A 22,773-nucleotide genomic window follows, 5' to 3' on the forward strand; every position below is an offset into this window, starting at 1 on the left:
CGCTAAGTCTTCGTAACAACCTTTGGAGACAGGTGCTATTATTAACTCCGAGGAAGCCGGGCCACAGACAAGCCAGCCAGCCCTGGGGTTGGAAGACCAGGCCTGGCGTGCCTGACCTCAGAGTCTGCACTTGGGCTGTGATGGGGGGCAGACTCATTCCACCCTATCTAGCAGCCACCGCCTGGTGCGACCATGCCAGGGACGGCATCTGGTGCTTGGCACATTAGCCAGGGAAGCCCCACTTTGCAGATGGGAAGACAGAGGCTCACCCAAGGCCACAAATATAGAAAGTGGGTGGATGCAAAGTGAAGACCGAATCTCGCACTCCCAAGCTGCATCACATGTGTCCCACGCGCAGTGCTTGGGGCCGGTGGGGAAGCCCTGTGGCAGAAGCCACACAGGCAGATCTGCCTCAGGCTGCCGGGGCTGGCCTTCCGGGAAGGATCAGCGGGACCAGCTCCCGCAAGGGAAGAGGCCTGCAGCAACCTGCGGATGGGTGGGAGGGGCTTGGACACCTGGTGGCCGGGGGATCCCAGCCAGCTGGAGCTCTGCCCAGACCTGTGCTTGGACAGCAGAGCTGTGCACAGCTGCGGGGAGACCTGGGCGCCGGGACCTGCTGAGAAAGCGCTGTTCCAGCAGGTCCCCGCCTCGGGAACGAGCCCGCCACTCCTCCCCCGGGCTCCTTCCTCTGGGGCAGCAGGAGCCATGCCCCAGCCTCCTCGCTCTCCCCTGGTTGGCTCTGAAGAGCAGCTGGAAAATCCCTGGGGACGGGGGCGTGTCTGTGGGGAGCAATCCGGACTAGACTAAGTTACTCGAATTAAGACTTATTCTATGCATCTGCTCTCCCACAATGTGGCACTGGGAGAGAAGTAAACAGCTTCCGCACAGCTGCCTCCAGTTCAACTAATAAACTGTAGGACTTGCTCCTGATTGGAGGAGAGCGGCGTGCTCGGCGTGTGGGCAGCCGAGTTAGGATTGGCGGAGGAGGACTATAAAGGAGGAGAGAGACGGCATGCATCAGGAACATCTATGGGGAACATCTAAGGGAACCCGTGCAGCCCCCGAGAAAGCTGGCCGGCGGTGTGCCGCTCCCCTGCGGAAGTGGGGAATGCGGCCAGGGGGAACTGCCCTTCCACGGAGGTGGAAGGGATAGTAGCCAACCCGGGAAGAACCAGCAGCAAACCCGGGGAGGGCCGAGCAGACGAAAGAACAGCGCAGGGTCCTGTGTCATTCCCCCATGAAGACGGGGAGCGACATAATGGTGCCGTGACTCGGATATGAAGCCTAGGCAGGGCTTAGTGTCGTTCCTCCACGAAGAGGGGGAGCGACAGTGTCCAGGGTGAAACCTGCACTGGGGTGGATGGGGAATGGTGCGAATGCTGGCTGTGTGTGTGTGTGTCATGTAACTACTGACTTTTTACTTGAGAGGCGGAGAGAGAGAATGAGTTCTCATCCGTTGTTTCACTCCCCAAATGAATGGGCCGGGGCTGGCCAGGCTGAAGCCCAGAGCCCAGTCCAGGTCTCTCAGAAACCCGACGACTTGGCCATCCCAGCTGCCTCCCAGGCTGCACATTAGCAGGAAGCTGGAACCCGGCACAGCTGGGACTTGAACCCAGGCACTCCAGGGTGGGCTGCGGGCGTCCCAGGCAAGGTCTTAGCTGCTGCAGCAAAATGCCTGCCCCCAAGTGGCGTGTTTTACTCGTGGCCCCCAGGCCCTCTCTGGGCAGATGTGTCCCCGGGGGTGCATGGTCTCTGTGGGCATCAGTGGTGCCCTTCCCACTAGGTCATCGCTGTGGTCATGGACCTCTTCACCGACTGCGACATCTTCCAAGACGTGGTGGACGCCGCCTCGAAGCGCCGGGTCCCCGTGTACGTCATCCTGGACGAGGCCGGAGTCCCGTGCTTCCTGGAGATGTGCCAGGGCCTGGAACTCACCGACTTCCGCATCCGGGTGAGAGGCCCCACCGGGGCGGGAGAGGCGACGGAGGCTCCCTCGGCCCCTTCCTCCGGCTCTTCCTCCCGCCCCCTCTCCAGTTCAGGGGGCTCTGGTGAACTTCACAATCTCAACCGCTCTCCCTCTGTGTGAAGCCTTGCATCACAACTGGTAACTACTGAATTCCACATCCAGGCTGCACTTCATCCCAAGGCTGCTGCCGCCGAGGGAGGCAGGCTTGGCCTCGTCCTGGGGTGCTCGGCCCACAGTCCCCCAACCTCACTGTTGGGTTCAAAGTCCAGGGCCGTGGTTCTCTTCCTGGGCAGCTCTGGGGACAGGCAGTGGCCACCCTGGCTTGTCCAGGCCCAAAGCCAGACTTGATGGCTTCCTCCCGCTCTCCACAAAGAGTCCCAGTGCAGGAAGTCCAGCGAAGGCAGAGCCAGCAGGCGGGGTTCAGGGGCGGGAGCGCTCCTCATCTGCCTGCCCCCACTGGGTGACAGCGCCTCCTCCTGTCCCCGACAGAACATCCGTGTCCGCTCTGTGACTGGCGTGGGCTTCTACACGCCCACGGGGAAGATCAGGGGGGCCCTGTCATCGAGGTTCCTGATGGTGGACGGTGACCAGGTAGCCACGGGATCCTACAGGTGAGTTGGGGCAGGTCAGAAAAGGGGCCCCGGGGCCTTCTCACAGCCGCCATCCAGGGAGGCGCTGGGCCAGAGCCTGCACCCTCGTGAGTCTTAGGAGATGGCCTCTGCCCCGCGGCCCAGCACAGCCTCCTGCCCGGTGAACGGATCATTCTGGAAAGGGGAGCATCCTCACATAGCATTCGCACTGCCTGCCCTTCACGGTCCCCAGAAACTGGCCGCCCGTGGAGGCTTGTCCTTCGCTGGGCCGGGCAGCGAGTAGAATGGCTCAGAGCTGGGAGAGAACTCTGAGGGCCAGGCGTGGAGGGGAGGCTGCTGGACTCGTTGTCGAAGAGCCCGGGTCTGTGGCGGCTTCTGTGTGGCCTCTGCCCTCCAGGCGACCTGGAGTGCAGCTGAGGAGGGGAGGCTGAGCACGTGGCCCGATGACTAAGCGGCCCGCGTCGTCTCACACGGGCAGCCGTGCCGGCAGCAAGTGCTCTACAGATGCAGGGAGGAAGCGGGAGGAGTGGAGCAGTACCAACAGCAGCCGCGGCGGCAGGCGCGCGCGCCGTTCCCACGCCCGGCACTTTCCATCAGCTATAACGGCCTCCAGAGAGTGCGCGGGGATGCACGTTATGGGGAAAAAATAACACTCACTTTAAAGTGTTTTTTTGCACTAAAATAAACTTATCTTTTAATTCCGTTTTCCCTGTGAGCCTTTTGGAGTAGCCTTCTATTCAGGCAGAGCCTCAGGACAGCTCTGTGGACCTGGTGCTGGGTGTGAGGCGCACACGGGGAGCAGGGGACAGGTGTGAACCCAGCCCTGCCGTCCCGTGTCCCTTCCCAGAGTCCACTGCCACCTGCTTTTGCATTTGAGGCCCAGACCTGGAGAAACAGGAGGCTCTGGGTTGGTCAAGGGAGAGCGGGGAGGCCGGCCACAGCCGCGTGGAGGTGGCTGCCCACAAGGCGCTGTGTTCCGCATTTCTGTCGCCGTGTCTGCAGCTTCACCTGGAGTTCCTCCTGCGTGGACAGGAACCTCCTCCTCCTCCTGACGGGGCAGTACGTGGAGCCCTTCGACGTGGAGTTCCGGGAGCTGTACGCCATTTCCGAGGAGGTGGACCTGTACCGGCACCTGGGACTGGCGGGAGGCGCCGGCAGACTGGGCCTCAAGTACTCCTCCACCGTGGCGCGCAAGCTCATCAACCCCAAGTACGCCTTGGTGGCGGGCAGCCGCCGGCCGCCGGGAGAGATGATGCGTCGGGCCGTGCGGCAGCAGCAGGAGGCTGGCGGCCACCCCGTGGGGCAGGAGGAGGCCAGCGGAGGTGGCGAGTCGGCCTGGCGCCTGGAGAGCTTCCTCAACGACCTGGTGACGCTGGAGCAGGTGCTGCCCCCCGTGGAGCCCATGCCCCTGGCAGAGCCACGCCGGATGGTCTCCCACATACACGTGGACCTGAAGCCCCGATCCCGGAACAGCAAGGGGGAGGCTGCCAACGGGGAGGCCACCGTGGCCAAGGAGGGCAAGCGCTTCAGCGGCAGGCTTTTCAGCCAGCGGCCCAAGAGGCCTGCAGCACCCAACGGCACAGCCGGCTCCCTCTCCACCGAGACCCTCACCAACAGGGAGATTCGGGCAGGGAAGAGGCCCAATGAGGGTTCCAACGGTGCTGACATCTCAGGTGAGCCCCCTGGCCCTGTCCCCGGCCCTGTCCAGGGGCACTGCCTCCTGTCTGCACGAGGGCAGCCTGCCGGCACCGAGGGAGCGAAGGCCCTGGGGTCCGAGGGTCCTGGGGCCCCGTTGCAGCTCAGGCCTTTCTGGGAGTCTGCGGTTCTGAGTTTCCTCTTTGAGAGTGGGAGTCATGAGCCAGGGAGCACCCAGCGTCCAGGGGACGGGAAGCGCTCGGTGCCTGCTGGAGGCGGAGGCTGGGCCCCTGGCTCTGATTTGGGGCTTTTCCTAGCAAGCATTGTCGGGGCCTAATCACCTGCGGTCAGGCTGTAGCCTGGTCCGACACACACACCCTCACCCAGGCCCCGCCCCGCTTTGCCATGTCTGCTGTAGGTTTGGTTTGCCGTGCTTCTGATCAGTGGGTTTGCCGTGCCACTCACCCTCGGGGGTGGTGGCCGTGGCTGCGTCTTTCTTGCCATCCTCTGGGGTCCCCCGGAGGCCCTGGCCTTGATCTCCTCCAGAGCAGGCTCCGGTGTGAACTCTGGGGAGGTGGTGGTGACAGCCAGAGTGCTCGGTGCCCTCCGCACCTCGCCACCCTTCAGTCCAGGGCAGGCAGAAGGTTCTGTGCTGGACTTTTTTTTTTCATGCGTCTTTATTTTCATCTGATTGAACGGGAGGGAAGGGGGGGGGGAGAGAGAGAGAGGAAGAGGGAGAGAATCTTGTGTCTGCTGGTTCACTCCCTTTATGGCCACACCAGCTAGGGCTGGCCAGGCTGCTCAAGAGCCCGGAACATCCAAGTGCCTGGGCAATCCTCTGCTGCCTCCCCCAGGGACAGGAAGAGGCGGGCAGCTCAGAGCAGAGGAGCTGCGCTCCTGCAGGGATGTGGGCATCGCTGTGCCGTGACGCCTGCCGCCGGGGCTGAGGGGCTTGGCACTGATGATGCCTGGGCCCCTGACTAGCCAGGCAGGGGAGGGCAGAGCCTGAGGTCTCACCCTGGGCAGCCCGAGGCCTCCCAGAGCCCATTTGTCCCCACACTCCTGATCGGGAGTGGAGGGAGAGCCAGGACCCCAACCACCCTCCCCTCTGCTGACCCCCCAGCATGCCCGTCTGTGCTTGTTGGGTAAACTTGCTTCTTTTGAGAGCAGCTCAGGGGTCTCAGTGGGCACGGTGGGGTTTCCAGGGCTGCACCGCTGGCCCGAAAGCGACCTAGCACCTGGGAAGGCGCCCTGGCCGTGCGGAGGTGGCAGGTGGAAGCTGGGAGAGGTGAACTAAACGGTCCCAGGGCTGGGGAGTAGTGGTGGGGCCAGGATTGAAGGCCAGGCCTGGGCGAGGGGCGAGGGGCCTGCGTTCTGTGTGAGAGCCCCTGGCTCCCGGCATGTGCCGCTACCACCGCTGTGCACACACACTGCCCCCTCCCCCTGCTGTTTGGAGGCGGGTTGCCATGGAGAACACCTGGCAGGGCAGGGGGAGGGCGGCCCTTTCCCGAGCCCCAGCTGGACTGGGCTGGATGTGGAGGGGAAGAACAAGCTCCTCCTGCAGCCCCTCACCCTGAGGTGCTGTTTCCATAGAAACGTGGGGCCCGTCTTGCTCTCGGCATCCAGTCCCTGGTGGCGTGGATGGCTGGGGTGGTGCCACCTCTGCTAACTTCCCTGAGTGTTTGTCCCCAGCCAGCGGGCTGACCAGCCTGCACACTGGGGGAGCTCCTCTCCAGTGTGCCTGGCACAGCACAGAGTGAGGGACAGTCAGGGCAGGAGTGCACCTGCTGGGACAGCCAGCATGGCCCGCCTCCACCCCCCACCCCATCCTGCAGAGGAAACCCAGGGCAGGCATCTAGCCCTGGGGTGCACGCTCCCCATGAGGCCGTCCGTGTCCCTCGGAGGCCAGCAGGAAAGGCAAGAGCACCCTGTCCTGCTCTCTGCCTGCCGGCCCCTCTCCAGGGGAGGCGTCCTCTTCCCACAGTGAACTTCCAGAACACCATCAGGACAGGCACCGGCGGCTCTCGGCTCACCATGCATGGCACCCCACACCCTGGGCACAGCCTCCACCCCGCTCCCGGAAAAGGAAGGGGTGTGGCTAGGGAGGTGTCCTGAAGCCGCTTTGCTGTTGGTGACTGTCTGTCTCGGCAGCCCCTTGTCAAGAGAGAAGCTGGGCTGATGACAGGGAGGGGAGAAGAGAGGAAAACAGACCAGGCCGAGAGCTGACAGCGGTGAGGATGTAGCAGGCGCGGGCCGGCAAGCCCAGGTGCGGCCGCAGGGGGCCCCCTTCCCGCTTGGGCTGGGAGGTGGGAGCTGCCCGGCGATTTGAAGGCTCACAGCCCCCTCTAGTGGCAGAAGCCGGGCACGTTTTTCCTTTTCCTTTTTTCTCCCCTAAGGAGACTGCGTTCCTGGGCTGGATGCACTGGGCCAGTGTCCTCCTCCCCCATAGGCCAGGCCCCCCGGGGGCAGTCAGTGGCCCCTGGGCTGGACTCAGGAATCTGCACCCAACCACTCGAGAGTGACACAGCGGGTACCAGACGGGACCCCAGCTCAGGATTCTCCAGGCGAGGGTAACTGGACCTGACACCCCACCCTGCACTTCTGAGTTCCAGGAGATGCGTTCTAGATGCTAACACTCAGAACTCGGTGGTCCTCATGACCACCTGCCTGTCAGTGGCATCTTACACACGAGACCCTGGAGACCCTGAGGCCAGTATGTGTGTCCAGGGCCTTCTGCAAAGCACCATGGCTGTCTCTGAAAGTCTAGGGTCAGACATCTGCAGCACTGTCAAGACTGGAAGAGCCCGGGGGTTGGTGGGGGCTGAGAGGAAGGGGGGGGGATGCACCCCCGGGGCAGCAGCCTCCCTGAGCCCCTCCCACAGCTCCCCAGCAAGCAGCGTGGTCTGGCTCCATAGAGCGGTGGCCGCTGGGCTCCTGGATTTGGGGGCCAGGTTCTCTGGGTCACTCCTGGGGACCGGAAGCCTCAGTTCTCTCCTGGAATCCAGGTCCCCATTGGGTGTGCTTCCTGGGAGCACACCCAGGTGCTGCACACCAGGGAGGTGCTTCCTGGGCTCAGAGCGCGGAAGGACCCGTTCCAGGCTGAGTTGTCTACTCAAGTGCTGTCCTGGGAAGGCAGGGTTTCCGAGTTCCTGCTGCCCTGGGGTGGGGGGCAGTGCGTGTCCCACCCGGCTCTAGAGGAGGCCAGGCGTCCTTAATCCTGGCAGACATCCGTGCCTCTCCTTCCAGCTTCTCCTGGGCCCAGTGAGGGCAACGGACATGCACATCCCCCCGTGCAGCTCGGCCGTGCCCGCCCGCTTTCATATTAGTGGCAACGCAGCTGTGAGATGCCCACTGTGTCCAGCCACTGACCAGGTCCTGCTACAGCGGTGAACAGAACAGAGCACCCTGTGGGCATGCAGGCGAGGGGATGGCCATTTTATGAAGGGTGGTCTGGGAAGGCCTCTCTGACCAAGGAGGGATCTGAGTGAGGACTTGAACGCAGAGAGCCACGTGGGCTGCTGGGGGAGGAATCTTCCAGACAAAGCCCCAAGATCTACAGGAAGATGCAACCCACTGTCCCCGTCGTGACTCCCACGTCAGTGTCCCCTGCACCGCAGTGCCTGCCTGCTGAGCAGGCTGACCAATCGCAGGTCCCGAATCCCCCAGGCTGTCCCCGTAGCCCCGCCCTCCTGTCATTTAGTGGCCCTGCCCTCTTGCTTCACACCCCCATTGGCAGTCTCACTTCAGTGCCCCTCCCCTTTGAAGACTGACTTCTATCCTAAGCCGCCTTTGGAGCACCCACACCCATGCCACCCGTGGTTTGTAGGGAAAAAATGGAGGGGCTGTTTATGTCCTCATTGACCTGAGCGAGTGATTCACCTGCACGCGGGAGGAATGATGGGATGCAAAGGATTTTTCCCCTGCTTTCGGTGGCCTTCCAAGCAGCGCGGGGTGCAGTCCTGGGAAGCAGCTGGGGCCTCGGGGCCTTGGGAAGCTGCTGCCGCTCCGGCGTCAGGATGGCCGAGATCGATTTGCTTACCTGGCTCCAAATGCAGCTGCCCCTCGGGAGGCACTCGGTTCTGCTTAGTAGGCCAGGCAAGTAGAACGAGCCGCGGAGGAGGGGAAGCGGGGACGATGCGGCCATCGCGGCAGTGAGGGACTCCGGGACAGCAGAGCTCAGTGCCTTCGGCAGAGCCGGACATGGCCCTCAGTGCCACCGCACAAAGTGACTCGGCTCCCCTCCCGGCTCCAGGCGCGGCAGGGCTCGTGGGCAGTTCAGAAGACCTGGCTCTGTCCGGCCCAGACCAGGCTGTGGTTAGAGGGGGCAGACAACGGACACAAGCAGGAGCTTTGGTGGTCACGGTGGGGGCTGGGAGAAGGGGGGAGGGGCTGCTAGAGCCGGGTCCCTACCCCAGGCCTGCCCAGTGTGTCTCTTGCTAACGGTCCAGAGGAGGAGGCAGGTGCCACCCTAATTAAATTCACAGCTGCGGTGATACCGGAAGGTGGCGTGAGCCCAGGGGAGACAACCCTTGCTGTGCGCAGGAGCTGGCAGGAAACAGCTCGGCCTCTGCGGGGAAAGGCGGCCGCAGCACAGCAGCCTGACACCTCCAGGGCCCCTGGGTGTCCGCTCCGCCTCGGCAGCGCCCCTCCTCCCCTCCAAGGTCAGAGAGCAGGAAGCTGGCGGCAGAAACTGCTGGCCTCATCTTGGGATTGGACAGGAAGTTGAAAGGCATGGTGGAGGCCTGGGGGGTAGGCAGCTTTCTCTCCCCCCACCCCTGCCCTCAGTGTGGCGTGCGCCTCCCCCACGTGCACCTTAAAACTGCAACCCCGAGCCCCCGATTTGCCGGGGCCTCGCTCAGTCCTGACGCTTCCAGAGGCGCGGATTTTCCCAGAGTGGGCGCCCTGCTTGGCAAGAGGACCGGGCCTGGCCGTGCCACTGACTGGCTCTGGACACTGTGGCTGCCTGTGAGGGCTGCCCTAGAGGACGCCTGGGGTTGTGCCTCGTGATGATGCCACTAGCGCGCCTCGGCTTGGCAAGACTCCCACGTCATGGCTGGCATCTGTCGGTTCTGGAGTCTGGATCCTTCCCTCTCCTCCGGGGAGGTGGGGGTCTGCAGAGGCCACCAGAGCACAAAGACGCTCTCCTTTTGCGCTCCGCGGTGCCCTGTTGGCCTGGTTTCCAGATCAGTGGCTTGAGCGGGAGACGGAAACCCCCACCCCGAGACGTGCAGTGTGGCCAGCGCGTGGGTCAGGGGCTGGAGGTGAATCCAGCGAGCTCTCTGCTATGTCCCCTGTCCCGTGTCTCCACAGGTAAAGCAAGCCCCAGTCCCTCCAAGTCGAGCAATTGTGTGGTTTGCTGAGCTGCAGGACCTGAGGTTGCCGACCTGCCCTGTGTGGTGCTATGCCGAGCCTGGGCCACACCCTGCAACTGTTTGCACTCCGGACCCCAGCTGGCCTCGGGGAGGGCCCCTGAGTCCCGAACCAGAGGACGGGAAGCATCTCAGGACGACCCCACGACCCCACGGTGCCTTGTTGATGCTGAGCTGTGCCTGCTCCCCTTTGTGCTGGCCCCTCCCCCACAGGCAGGCCCCAAGTGGGGTGAGGGCCATGTCTTCACACCTTCATGGGATGGGGTTTCTGGGGCAGCCCCTCCCTCTGGCTTCTCCTTCCCTAAGCTTCCTGGGGCTTCTGGTCCCCCCAGGAGGTTGGTGGAATAAAAGGGAAGAGGCCGGACTCAGTTCCAGCCTTGCTCCAGCCTCAGAACCCTAGGAAGGAGCTGCTGCTGTGGTCCTCCTGGCCCAGCCCTCAGACTGCTGGCTCCAGACTGGACACGCCACCCCCTCCGCCGCCGCCCGCCCCCGGCAGCAGACGCTGACCTTGCTGTGCCGAGGTCTCCCTCTTCCTCAGCCTGTGTGCTCCAGGCCTCCCTGGCCAACGCCAGCCCCTGTGGGTTCCTACAGTGCCTCTGCCTGGCCTGCTCCTCCCCTCAGACCACCTCGGTTTGCAATACCAAACAGGCAGAGGGCTTGGCCTAGAGAAGTTCTGGGCACGGGGTGGGGAGAGGCTGGGGCCCCTTCACCAGCCGGGGCTGCTCCGGGCACATTTCAGCCGAAGACCAGGCTCGGCCTCCTGGAAGAGTCGGACGGTGCTGAGGAGCTGTGTGGCTCCCCGGGGCTGGTCGGCCCGACTGCCGCGAGGCCGGGCCCAGGGGAGACCTTGCCGAGCTGCGGATCCCCCCGGGCCGGCCCGGCAGCCTCTCCAGCCTCCGACTCCAGCCCCCAACCTCTGTCCCCTTTCTTTCCCTCCCACTATCCTGGGACACCTGTGCTGTGGGAGGGGCACCCAGGCTGGGCCATGGGACGTGGGGCCACACGTGGCAGCCACCTGGGGGGAGGGGAAAGAAAGGGCCAGCCTGTCCCCAGGGCTCTCGTCCTGCGTCTGGAGCTGGCCTGCGGGGTGTGGAGGGAGTGCACCCTGGCCCGCCTGCCTGGGCTGTTGTGAGGATTAAACGCTCCTGGAGGTGTGCGCTGAGCACTGAGACCTGGCAGTGTTGTGCACCTGTGCTTGCTGGGGGGGAGGGGGGGCTGCCAGCGTCACAGCCCAAAGGTGTGAGACACCAGTGGGGAGAGAGGGTCCTCGGCCTGGGGCAGGAACAGCCTCTAAGTAACTGCCCAGGCTGCTTGTGCCTCCCAGGACAGGAGCAGGCCCACGGTCTGCCTTCCCCTCTGACCCCAAGCAGGCCGGGCCCTCCTGTCCCCTCCCCTGCCTTCTTGGCCGACCCCAGACTGGAAGCCCCACTGAGCCAATGGCCCACGGTGGGGATTATCTCGGTGTAGACGGGAGGGGAAGAGTGCTGGCCTTCAGGCAGGAGGCCTCCTGGGCAGGGCCCCTCCCCGGCCTCGCCATCCTCATCCCTACACAGGTGTGGCTAAGAGGACCCCGGGGCTCCCCTCTGGAGTGTCTGAGTCAGATTGCAGCCGGAAGGCTGTGCAGTCGCTGCCGATCCTGAGGTCGTACGGGCAGCTCGTGTCTGCAGTGCCGCCTCTTTCAGAGCCTCTCCCCCGTCATGGCTCCAGGGAACATCCGGCCTTCCCAGCGGGATGGCAGCTCGGGCGGATCGTGCCCTTGGTCCCTGTTCAGCAGCTTCCACAGGGCTCTCGGCGGCCCCACCGCACGCTGACACCAAGCAGCTGGCTCACTTTCCGGTGTTAACAGTGGGTGCAGCCCCGGGGGAGGGCTAGTGGCCCAGTGAGCTGAGACCCTTGGGGTTGCGGCTACCCCGGCTTCTGTGCCCGAGTGACGGGGGCCACAGGACACTGCCCAGGGCAGGGAGGTCGTCGCAGTCTCCCCTGTCAGCTGTCTCACCAGTGCTGAGTCCTCAAAGGTGCCCTTGAGTAGCCTCCGCTGACCCCACTCCCCTATGCCTGTATAGAACTTTCTAGAAAGGTTAGACCAAAAAAAAAAAAAAAAAGGCCTAGAGATATGGAAGAAACTGGCCAAGAGAGAGGAAGGGGTATCCTTTTCTCTCATACGGCCGTTCTTTCTTCCACTTACTGGGCACCTACTGTATGCCAGTCCCTATGCTAGATACTTTGGTCACATGTAGGTTTCAACTAAGAAAAAAGCAAAGAGCCCTGACCAAGTGGAGCGCCCCCATGTATTTGGGAAGCAGCTCATCGAGCTGAGCGTGAATTGCACAGGTGATACCCCGTGTTTCAGGTGAGGCACACAGCTTCCCCCGATGCAGACCGGGGACCCTCCGCGAGCTCAAACCCTCTGGGGAGGATGGTAGGGCGCAGAGCTGTAGATGTCAAAGGCCCCCAGGCCTCCATGTACTGAACGCCAGGGGCGGCCTCCGGGTGAGACGGCCGACAAGGTCCCCTGGAGAGGGGTTGGCGGAGTGTGCCTGGCTGCCTGCCCAGGCAGACGTCCCAGCATCCATTCCTCACTGCCGCGCCGTCCCCAGAACAGGTGTGCTTGCGAGCACACATCTGTCTCGCTCCACTCAGCTCCCTGTCAGTGCCCTCCCAATCTGTTCTCCTTCCTTCCTGTCCTGCACGGAAAACACCGCGGGACGTGCCTGTGTGTGCCCGGCAGTGCCCGTGCCCCCGGAAGCAGCGGGGGAGCCTCTGTGCCCCAGTCAGGCCAAGCAGGGACCTGCTCACTGGCCGCCGCCGTGTGAGCGAAGGCGGACAGAGCCCCTCCAGCAGCCGCTTAGCCCAGCCGTGCTCCATGGACGTGGCTCATCGCCTGGCTGTGTGCCACCCCCACCCCCCAGCCTCCCTACCCAAAGGAGCCTGCAGCTGTCACTGATCATCTGTGCCGATGTTCCAGAACAGGCCCCCACTGCTACCCGGGCTCTGTGCGCTGAGCCGGAACACGGCAGGGAGGGGCACAGCTTAGAGGACACGGGCAGGGCGGGGTGCGAGTGCAGGAGTGAGAGTCGGTGCCAGGTGGGTACGAAGCCCTCACAAGTGAACTTCTCAGGCCTGCTCCGCAAAGCTGCCAGCCTCCCAGCCATGGACAGCACACTCGAAGTCTGGCACCATCGGGACCCATTCTTCTCTGGGCTGCCGAGCCTGCGGCCTGCTCCGCCCGGCTCACCGTTGTAACTGCAGCACCTGTTTGTTAAGTGATCGAAGACCTGAAGGCCACACAAATACAGAAATTAAACCAGGCTGGGAGCGGGGCAGGCATTTGGTACAGTGGTTAAGTGTCCACCTGAGACTCCTGCAGTCCATAGTGCAGTGCCTGCTTCAAGTCCTGGCTCTGCTCCTGATCCAGCTTCTTGCTGATGTGCACCCTGGGAGGCAGCAAGTCACGGCCCACCCCAGTGGAGGACTGGATGGGAGTTCCTGGTTCCTGGCTTGGGCCTGGCCCAGCCCTGGCTGCTGCAGGCATTTGGAGGGTGGACAAGTAAATGGCAGATTCTCTCTCCCCCTCTTTGTCTCTTTGCCTTTCAAGTAAAATGAAAAGAAAAAGAAGAAAACCAGGCTAATAAACTGGGAGGCATCAGAGGTTCCCAAATTGATCATGACCATTTTAATCTTGTTCCCGACTTCTGACGCTGCACACAGAAGCCAAATGGGGTTGTGTCATCTGCTATTTAATTAAAATTCTCCTGCTCTAATCCTTTCTTCGAGGACAGTTGCTCTTTTTTCCCCCCCATTTATTTGAAAGGCAGAGCGACAGAAAGGGAGACAGAGAGAGATCTTCCATTTGCTGTTTCACTCCCCAGATGACCACGGCTGGGGCCGAAGCCAGCGGGCGCAATCTCGGTCTCCCACGTGGGCAGCAGAAGCCCAGGTATTTCTGCCATCTGCCGCCTGCCCCGGTGCATTCGCAGGGATCTGGATCAGAAGCGGAGCAGCCGGGTCTTGAATCGGTGTTCCAGTAGGGGATAGCAATGGCAGTGACTGGCAGCTGAACCTGCTGGACCACAATGTGTGCTTCCTTTCAGAAGGCTAACACAGGAAGGGGGCATGTCTGGGTGAGGGAAGTGGTCCAGAGCCACCCGACGAGTTACGGGGGGCCTGGGACCCGGAGCCCCCTCCCTGCACCGTGTGGCCTCTCCCAGGAGCAGGCGGCTGGAAACAGGTTTTCACCCAGGAAGCGGCCACAAGTGGGGGCATTGTCTGCGGCCACTTAAAAGTAGCTTCTGGAACAGATGTCCAGGGAAGCCAGCGCGGGCGTGGGTGCCTGGGGGAGAGGGAGAGAGAAGGCAGGAACAGGCGGTGCCCACGGCCCTCCGGGGCAAGGGCAGATCGCTGCCGAGCGCCGAGCGCCGAGCCGAGCCGTGAGCCTGGCGTCCCAGCTGCAGTTTCGATTCCCTGCTGGTCTCTGGAAAGGCAGCGCTGCCATGCTTGGACAGCTGCGTTCCTTTGTGCGTTCCGTGGGTACTTCCGGCTCCCAGCCTGGGGAGACTGGGCGAGTGAGGAAGGCAGAGAGGCTGCTGGGACATTAGCAGGTCTGGTGGTGGAGACAGGGCAGGCTTCAGAGCGGGGAGGCACTGCTGAATCCCAGCTCTGCCCCCGGACAGCTCGCGACTGGCCGGTGTCAACTGAGGACGCTCTTGGGACACTCTGCTAGGCGGGGGGAGGGACACAGGCAAGCACCTCGTGGGGAGAGGCTGTAGATGCTGTCAGCGTGGCGTCCCCGGCTGCTTCCTGCTTTGCTCCCTCACTGGTTTTCATGATGCGTGGTGGGCACTCAGGGCTAAAAGCGCCCTCACCTGTTGGGGCTGTTTGGGGAGTGAACTAACAGGAGAGCTCGCTCGCTCTCTCTCTCTCTCTCGCTCTCTCTCTCTCTCTCGTCCTCTGGGTAAATTAATTACTTAATTAAAATATAAGTAAATATGGAACAGGCATTGTGGCTCATATCTGGTGTCACAGCACCAATTCAAGCCCCAGCTGCTCTGCTTCTGATCCAGCTCCCTGCTAACGACCTGGGGAAGCAGCAGAGGACGGCTCAAGGACTTGGGCCCCTGCACCCACAGGGGAGACCTGGGCAGAGTTCCAGGCTCCAGACTTCAGCCCGACCCAGCCCTGTCCATTGCAGCCATGTGGGGAGTGAACAAGCAGATGGAAGATTTCTTTCCTTCTCTCTCTATCTCTCTCTGCCACTCTGTCTTTCAAATAAATATTTTTAAAAACAGGTAAATAAATAAACCTTTGAAAAATGAACTATAGCTTAGAGAATCCCATGTATGTCAAATACAAAAAACCTGAACCTGAGGCGGGACTTCCTGAGAAGCCTGCCACGCCTGCACCAAGCCAGAGTCTCCTAGGCCAGCCCTGCCCCTTTGTGTAAACTCCACACCCACCCTCACAGGGCCAGCGACCCCGGCTGTCTCCCCTGCTGGCTGAGAGGGTGCACAGGAGGCCCTGAGAGCAGGCGCGGCAGCTCCTTGGCGGAGCCGCGCTGGAAGCTGCGCGGTGAGAGGCTGACACCTCGTGGCCGCCGCCTTCTCTCCAGGGCCAGACACAGGCACGCCGGGCTCTGCAGCCTGCGAGGGGTGTGGCCCAGTTCCCAGGGCGTTTGATGGACACGGAGATTCGAATCTCGTGTGATTCTCACGAATTGCAAAGTAGTACTCTTCTAACTCTTTTTCCCAATTACTCAAAAAACGTAAAAAGCATTCTTAACTCACAGCTGTGCCAAAACAGGCAGCAGGCTGGATTCAGCCCAAGCCCTGCCTTGCTCAGCTCTGGCCACCTGTCCTGCAGGGCTGAGCTCTCAACACCGACTCCACCCCGCCCCCTGTTCTGCCACGCCCCCTCCCCCAGGTTCCTGTGCTGCCCCTGGTTCTCGGCCAGCTCAGGCTTGCACTCCCATTCTGTGCTGAGGCACATACAGGAACCCGGAGTCTTTACCAACATTACTTAATATGTACTTTAAGGAAAAAAAGATTTCTCTTTATGTGAAAGGCAGCGTGAAACAGTGAGAAAGGGAGAGACAGAGGTCTTCCATCTGCTGGTTCACTCCCCCAGATGCTGCAACACCCAGGACTGGGCCAAGCCAACGCCAGGAGCCTGGAACTCTATCCAGGTCTCCACATGGGTGGCAGGGAGCCAAGTGCTCGGGCTTTCTTCTTCTACTTTCCCAGGTGCATTAGCAGGGAGCTGGATAGAAAGCAGGGTAGTTAGGCCAGCGCCGCGGCTCACTTGGCTAATCCTCTGCCTGCGGCGCCGGCACACCGGGTTCTAGTCCCGGTTGGGGCGCTGGATTCTGTCCCGGTTGCCCCTCTTCCAGGCCAGCTCTCTGCTGTGGCCCGGGAGTGCAGTGGAGGATGGCCCAGGTGCTTGGGCCCTGCACCCGCATGGGAGACCAGGAGAAGCACCTGGCTCCTGCCTTCGGATCAGCGCAGTGCGCTGGTCACAGTGCGCCGGCTGCAGCGGCCATTGGGGGGTGAACCAACGGCAAAGGAAGACCTTTCTCTCTGTCTCTCTCTCTGTCACTATCCACTCTGCCTGTTAAAAAAAAAAAAAAAAAAAAAAAGGCAGCATAGCTGGAACTCCAACCAGTGCTCCCATATGGGATGCTGGCGTCACAGGCTGCTTAGCCCACTGGACTACAACACCAGCCCCTATTTAATATTTACTTTTATTCATTCATTCACCTGTTCAAACAAACTTACAGGGAACTTCGCTGTGCCCAGGCACTGCAGTAAGACAGATCTGGTCTCGGCCCTCTGATGTCCATACCTGGTTGGGAAGGTGGATCTAGGGAGGCAGGTGTTATGGTTGGGGGTAGAGGTCAGGAGGGCTTCCTGGACGAGGAAGTGGTCTCTGAGCTGACACCTGAGCAGTGAACGGGGGAGGAGACTGGGAGGAGGTAAGGTCCAGAGGAAGGCCTAGAGCCCTTAGGAGAATTATAAACTTCAAGGACACAGTGAAGACTCAGATATAGTATGAGGGCACTTCCAAAACTTGGTGGGAAATGCTTATTATAGAAAAAAACTATGCATGGTTTTCCAAAGTTTTTTGCACCCAAAGAGACATCTCTTTCAAATCTGACGTCCTCTCCTGTCTGTCTTCAAGGTCAGTCTCCAGCAGGTGCTCCACGGGGGTGCCCGGATGTACAGGTCTCCCTCCAGCCCTCGGCCCAGCCCCAGGGCAGGGCGCATGAGCTGTCAGTGTCCCCAGGTGGGGCTGGCGGTGGCTGTGACTCCACCACAGAAGGAGGCGAGCCTGGCTTCGCAGCTCCAGAGGCCCCTTAGGAGAGCAGCAGGGAAGAGAAGAAAGGGCACTGGAGGTGGCAGACCTGGCCCTGTGGGCAGAGTGGCGTGGCCCAGCCAAGGGGCCCCCCGTGGGGAACCACTCCTCCCTGGGCACCTTCCCCTGGGTCTCACAACAATCCTGACAGGCAGCTGTCACTCTTCCCAGCTCTGCCACTTAAACACCTCGGTGACCTTGGCCAGAGAGAGACCTCCTCTCTCTACCTTGCTTTCCACATCCATGTCCATCCTTGGCCTCCTCACAAGGATGTTAGGAGAATTTTTTTTTTAAGGCAGAGTTACAGAGAGGGAGAGAGGGAGAGAGGAAGAGAGAGAGAGAGGAAGAGAGGGAGAGAGAGAGAGATCCTCCATCTGCTGGTTCACTCGCCAAATGGCTACAATGACTGGGGCTGGGACAAATCAAAGCTGGGGGCAGGATCTTCATCTGGGTTCCCCATGTGGGTGGCGGGGGCCCAAGCACGTGGGCCATGCTCCACTGTTCTCCCAGGCTGTCGGCAGGGAGCTGGACTGGAAGCGGAGCAGCTGGGACCTGATCCAGATTCAGTGCTCCTGTAGGACACCAGCGATGCAGGCAGCAGGTTAACCCGCAGTGCCACAACGTCAGCCCCTGCTGTGAGGGTTAAGGTCACAGATGTGAACTGTTTAGAGCAGCACCTGGCACCAGGGCTGGCCTTGTGGGACAGGCGACCTGGGCAATGCCACAGGGCGCAGGCCCAGGAGGCAGAGGGTCCCTCGTGGGATTAAATTCTCCACTGTCGCCACCTTGGAATTCTCAACGTTTAAACAAGAAACACTTTAATTTCGTGCTAGGTTCTGCAAGTTGGGCAGCTGGTGCCGCCTGGCTGGGTGTGTGCTTAAACGTGTTAAGTCGGGGGCTCTGGCCCTTGACTCTGCTGTCAGCTAATGCAGACCTGGGAGATAGCAGAGCTTGGGTTCCTGCCGCCCATTTTTGAAGACCTGGATTGAGTTCCTGGTTCCTGGCTTTGGCCTGGCCCAGCCCCAGATGTTCTAAACATTTGGTGGGTGAGCAGGCAGATGGGAGATCTGTTTGTCTGTTTGTTTGTCTCCTCATCAAATAAATCAATAAATAAACCTTAAAAATGTTGGGTTGTCTCATTACCTTAGAGGGAATAAAAAAAATCTCAATCTTTTCATTTTAGATATGAGGGGCCTTGGGGCCGGCACCAGGCTCACATGGTTAATCCTCCGCCTGCGGCAACGGCATCCCATGTGGGCCCCAGGTTCTAGTCCCGGTTGCTCCTCTTCCAGTCCAGCTCTCTGCTGTGGCCCAGGAGTGCAGTGGAGGATGGCCCAAGTGCTTGGGCCCTGCACTGCATGGATTCTAGGAGGAAGCACCTGGCTCTTGGTTTTGGATCGGCGCAGCGCGCCGGCCGTAGCAGCCATTTGGGGAGTGAACCAGTTGAAGGAAGACCTTTTTCTCTCTCTCACGTCTAACTCTGCCTGTCAAATAAAAAAAGAAATAAAAAGAAATGAGGGGCCTGACACACAGTTTCTGTGACTTGCACAAAGTCATAGGGCAGGGGGCTGCAGAACGAAGCTGGTGAGAGAGAAAACTGACATTTTTTTTTTTTTAAAGATTTATTTGTTTGAAAGGCAGAGTTACAGAGGCAGAGGCAAAAAGAGAGACGTCTTACCTCTGCTGGTTCACTCCCCAAATGGCTGCAATGGCTGGAGGTGAGCTGATTTGAAGCCAGGAGCCAGGAGCTTCTTCCAGGTCTCCCATGCAGGTACAGGGCCCAAGCACTTGGCCATCTTCCACTGCTTTCCCAGGCCACAGCAGAGAGCTGGATCGGAAGTGGAGCAGCTGGGACTTGAATTGGAACCCATATGGGACGCCAGCACTGCAGGCAGCGGCTTTACCCACATCGCCACAGCACCGGCCCCCAGAAAACTGTCATCTTAGAGGTGAAGGTAGGATAGCGACCCCGCTCCCTACACCCCAAGCCCTCAGAAGACAACAGAAGGCGAGAAGGGCAGACAGGCCCCTTTGAAGGAGCTGAGAGAGATGGTAGGAACAAGAGCATGAACAGTTGTAGAGGTAGGAGGAAGGCTGGCTATTTTGGGAAGCAAAGGGAAGATTTTCAGAGTAAACCAGTGGTGAAGCCATGGAAACGAGGACCGAGAGAGTCTCTTGGATCTCGGCCACCAAGAGGTTACGGATGTGCTTAGAGGAGGGAGTGTCGGTGGAGAGCTAGGGTTAGAAGTCAAGTTCAAAGAAGGAGGAGGGAACTCTGAGGTGATAGGCATGACCGCAGGTCATTGCTGAAGCTGAGAAAAGGACATAGAGGGGAGGGGATGGGGAGGAAGGAGGAGAGGGAGGGAGGGAGAGGGGAAGGAGGGACACTTGGAGATGCCCAGCACCAGCAGGAAGCTGGACTGGAAACACCAAGCAGCTGGGATGTGGACCAGGCACTCCCATACGGATGCAGACGTCCAAGATTCAGCTGAATCCGCTGCACCACAGTGCGCATCCCGGCGTGGTTATTATTTTATTTTAAAATATTTATTTCTTTATTTGAAAGACGGGGTTACAGAGAAAGACAGAGATCTTTCAACTACCGGATCACTCCCCAAATGGCTGCACAGGCAAGAGCTGAGCCAGGCTGAAGCCAGGAGCCAGGAACCCCTCCGGGGTCTCCCACATGGGTGCCAGGGGCCCACCTTCCACTGCCTTCTCAGGTGCACTAGCAGGGAGCTGGATCAGAAGTGGCGCAGCTGGGACCAGAACCAACGCTCACATGGAATGCAGGCTTAACCTTCCGTGCCACAATGCCACAGCCCACCAGCAGCAGCAGCAGCATAGTCATTATTAACAACTGCTTCTCAGATTTTCCGAGCTCCTCCTGTGCAACAGCATCGGCCAACACGCAGGGATGGTCCAGTGTCTGCTGCTTGACTCGATGACTTCTCAGGAAGAAATGAGAGGCGATCCAGAAGTCTCCGTGCACAGCAGGTGCCACCAGACTTGTCACAGACGCTATAAGCTTGTCCTCCAGAAGCGTCAACACCTACAGAATCCGCCCCCCTGCCTCGGAGCGACAAGAGGCTGTGCGAACGGCGGAGGGGCTTTTCCTGTGCCACAGAAATCAGAGCCGGGGCAGGTCCAGCTGGCTGTGCCGCCCCAGGCGTGAGGGTCACTGCAGAATCCTTTGCAAAAATTCCCACTGCCTTGGATTTTTTCCAAGCCAAGGGCAGCGATCACAGCACGATCTCTCCAGGGAAGGATGGAAGGCCTGCTGCTTGAGCCAGCTCAGAGCGCTCCTGGCGGGCATCCAAGGCACCCACCACTCAGCAAGCCTGCTTCCCCTGCAGCAAGAAGCCAACTGTGTGGAGCGCCACGTATAGAGCGCTAAGAATAGTGGAGTGCTCCACGAACGCGGCGCACTTGGCCCGCGTGCAAGTGTGTAGGGCTTAACGAGCCTTTTTTACTCTCAAATCAGGGTGGGGTGGGACAAACAAAAAAACCATTTTCCCCATGCAGCACGCAGACAGGAAATGAGACAGGAGCAGAGTACCCTAGCTGATGGTTCTCTGAGCAGGGCTGCCTTGTCAGGGTGTAGGTGGACCCCACAGCCCCCAAAGCAGGCCCATATGCCCCAGGGCAGGGAGGGTGAGCTCCAGGCATTGACTCCACAGCCTCTCCTCCGCTGTGACAGGAGTTGGAAACCCTCAACTTCCACAACAAATATTTCAATTAAAAATTATTATTCTTTAGAAAGATGTATTTATTTAAAAGGCAGAGAGAGAGAGAGAGAGAGATATCTTCCACCCTCTGGTTCACTCTCCAAATGGCTGCAACAGCCAGGACTGGGCCGGGCTGAAAACAGGCGCTTGAAACTCCGTCCAGGTCTCCCATATGGGTGGTGGGGGCCCAAGTGCTCGGACCATCTTCTGCTGTCTTTCCTGCATTAGCAGGAAGCACTGGCTCTCGAAATGGCATGCTGGTGTTATAGCCGACAGCTTACCCAACTGTGCCACAACGCTGACCTCTTGACCGACATTTTTTGCTTCCTTCCTCTAAGTACAGAAAGGAAGGACAGGTTCCAACCAAAGACACAGTTCTGAGCAGTGAACACTCTTAGGAGGCCAGTGTTGCGGGTTCGAGTCCCAAGCTGCTCTGCTTCAGATCCAGCTTCCTGCTAATGCATCTGGGAAAGCAGTGGATGAAGGCCAAGAACTTGGGCCTCTGCCACCCACGTGGGAGATTCAGATGGAGTTCCAGGCTTCAGCTTGACCAAGACCTAGCTGTTGTGACCATTTGGGGAGTGAACTAGCAGAGGGAAGATCTCTGTCACTCTGCCTTTTAAATAAATAAACATTTTAAGAAGAAACTCTCAGAGGCCAGACAAGTCTCTGACCCCCGTTCCACTGTTTGATGAAAGAAGAAATCTGTATGTGGATGCACTCGCGAAAGCACCTGGATTTTTTTCCTTCCTGAATGGGTTTTGACTTCTACTTCGTAACTTTCTATGCTGTCTGAAATACAGGATGTTACATAGAGTTGAGAAAGTGTTCTATTTACTCAGTGACTTTGTGATCAGAAAAACGCTATTTTAATTTTTTTTTTTTTTTTCTATTCTCAAATGGGGAAACATGACAGGGTTTCAGGCTTCCTGTATTCTTCCAGGGAGGGACAGCACAAGGAGGCGGAGTGGACAGATAGCTAACGGCCTGCAAAGACAAAGCCCACAGGAAGAACAGGCTGGGGGTACTCTGGGATGGTCCTGTCCTGCCCCCCACCCTCAGAGAGCAAGCACTGCTGGTCATCGCCTGTCGCCGGTCTCCCGGCTAGCCACAATTCGCCCATTAGTGCTCCCAATAGATGTCGCTTCTTCCAGGAAGCCATCAATGGAGTCCCATGTCCCTCCCATGGGCTTCTTCTGGGGCATCTCATCACGGCGTGCTGGCCACCCCCACTGGACAGAGGTTCTGGAAAGCAGAGACGATGCTTTGTTTAACTGTGCAGCCTTGGTGCCTTAGAAAAGTGTGGGACATGCTCCCTAAATATTTACTGAGTAAATTATTTATTTGGGGGCAGGTAAGAGACGCGAAGCAGAACAAGAAACCTGGTTCAAAGGCTCTTACCACTGGGATATCCCCAATAATACCCGTCAAACCAAGCACTGGTTGAAGGGCTGAAACAGAGGCACAGGCAAGTAACTTCAGACCTCACAGAGGCCTGAACCCTGGGCACGTGTTGACCTTTGCGTGTTGCATTGTGAGGCCCACAGGGGCTGTGTGCATGGTTCCTAGCACCTGGATTAGAATTTGCCTCTGGCAGCTGGTGCCACAGCACAATAGGCTAATCCTCCGCCTAGCGGCGCCGGCACACCGGGTTCTAGTCCCAGTCGGGGTGCCGGATTCTGTCCCGGTTGCCCCCCTTCCAGTCCAGCTCTCTGCTGTGGCCAGGGAGTGCAGTGGAGGATGGCCCAAGTGCTTGGGCCCTGCACCCCATGGGAGACCAGAAGCACCTGGCTCCTGCCATCGGATTAGTGCGGTGCACCAGCCGCAGCGCGCCAGCCATTGGAGAGTGAACCAACAGCAAAGGAAGACCTTTCTCTCTGTCTCTCTCTCTCACTGTCCACTCTGCCTGTCAAAAAAAAAAAAAAATTGCCTCTCGCTGTTGCCCTAGGACTAGCTGTCCTTTCCTCCCCATGGACGTTTGTGAGCTACCTCAGATCCCTCTGCTGCAAGGCGCGCAAGGCGCAGCCTTATTGTGGGCTACAGCGGTTGTCTCGTTGCTAAAGCAGCGCCTCTGAGCTTACACAACAGCCCCGATGAAGCTCCAGGGTGCGGAGCTGGGGAGGGGAAACACTCGACGCCGC

At 59.9% G+C, this 22,773-nt stretch overlaps 1 protein-coding gene across 4 annotated transcripts in view; it reads left to right on the forward strand.

Moving 5' to 3' along the window:
- Positions 1-13,503, forward strand: part of SACK1F (scaffolding CK1 anchoring protein F) — a 30,980-nt gene extending 17,477 nt beyond the window's left edge. For 2 of the 4 annotated variants that reach the window (XM_008275205.4, XM_089307658.1), the window contains exons 2-5: positions 1,784-1,951; positions 2,456-2,577; positions 3,559-4,229; positions 9,502-13,503. In XM_008275205.4, coding sequence (XP_008273427.4) covers positions 1,784-1,951; positions 2,456-2,577; positions 3,559-4,229; positions 9,502-9,551 — 1,011 coding nt within the window. In that variant the 3' untranslated portion in view covers positions 9,552-13,503. Of the gene's footprint in view, positions 1-1,002; positions 1,262-1,783; positions 1,952-2,455; positions 2,578-3,558; positions 4,230-9,501 lie in introns of those variants that run through there. The other 2 variants (XM_089307657.1, XM_089307659.1) reach the window with 2 other exon arrangements.
- The last annotated feature ends 9,270 nt before the right edge of the window (positions 13,504-22,773 follow it).

This window comes from Oryctolagus cuniculus, chromosome 11, assembly GCF_051225735.1.
Source record: "Oryctolagus cuniculus isolate XC-2025 breed Fujian yellow rabbit chromosome 11, ASM5122573v1, whole genome shotgun sequence".
Classification (NCBI taxonomy): domain Eukaryota; kingdom Metazoa; phylum Chordata; class Mammalia; order Lagomorpha; family Leporidae; genus Oryctolagus; species Oryctolagus cuniculus.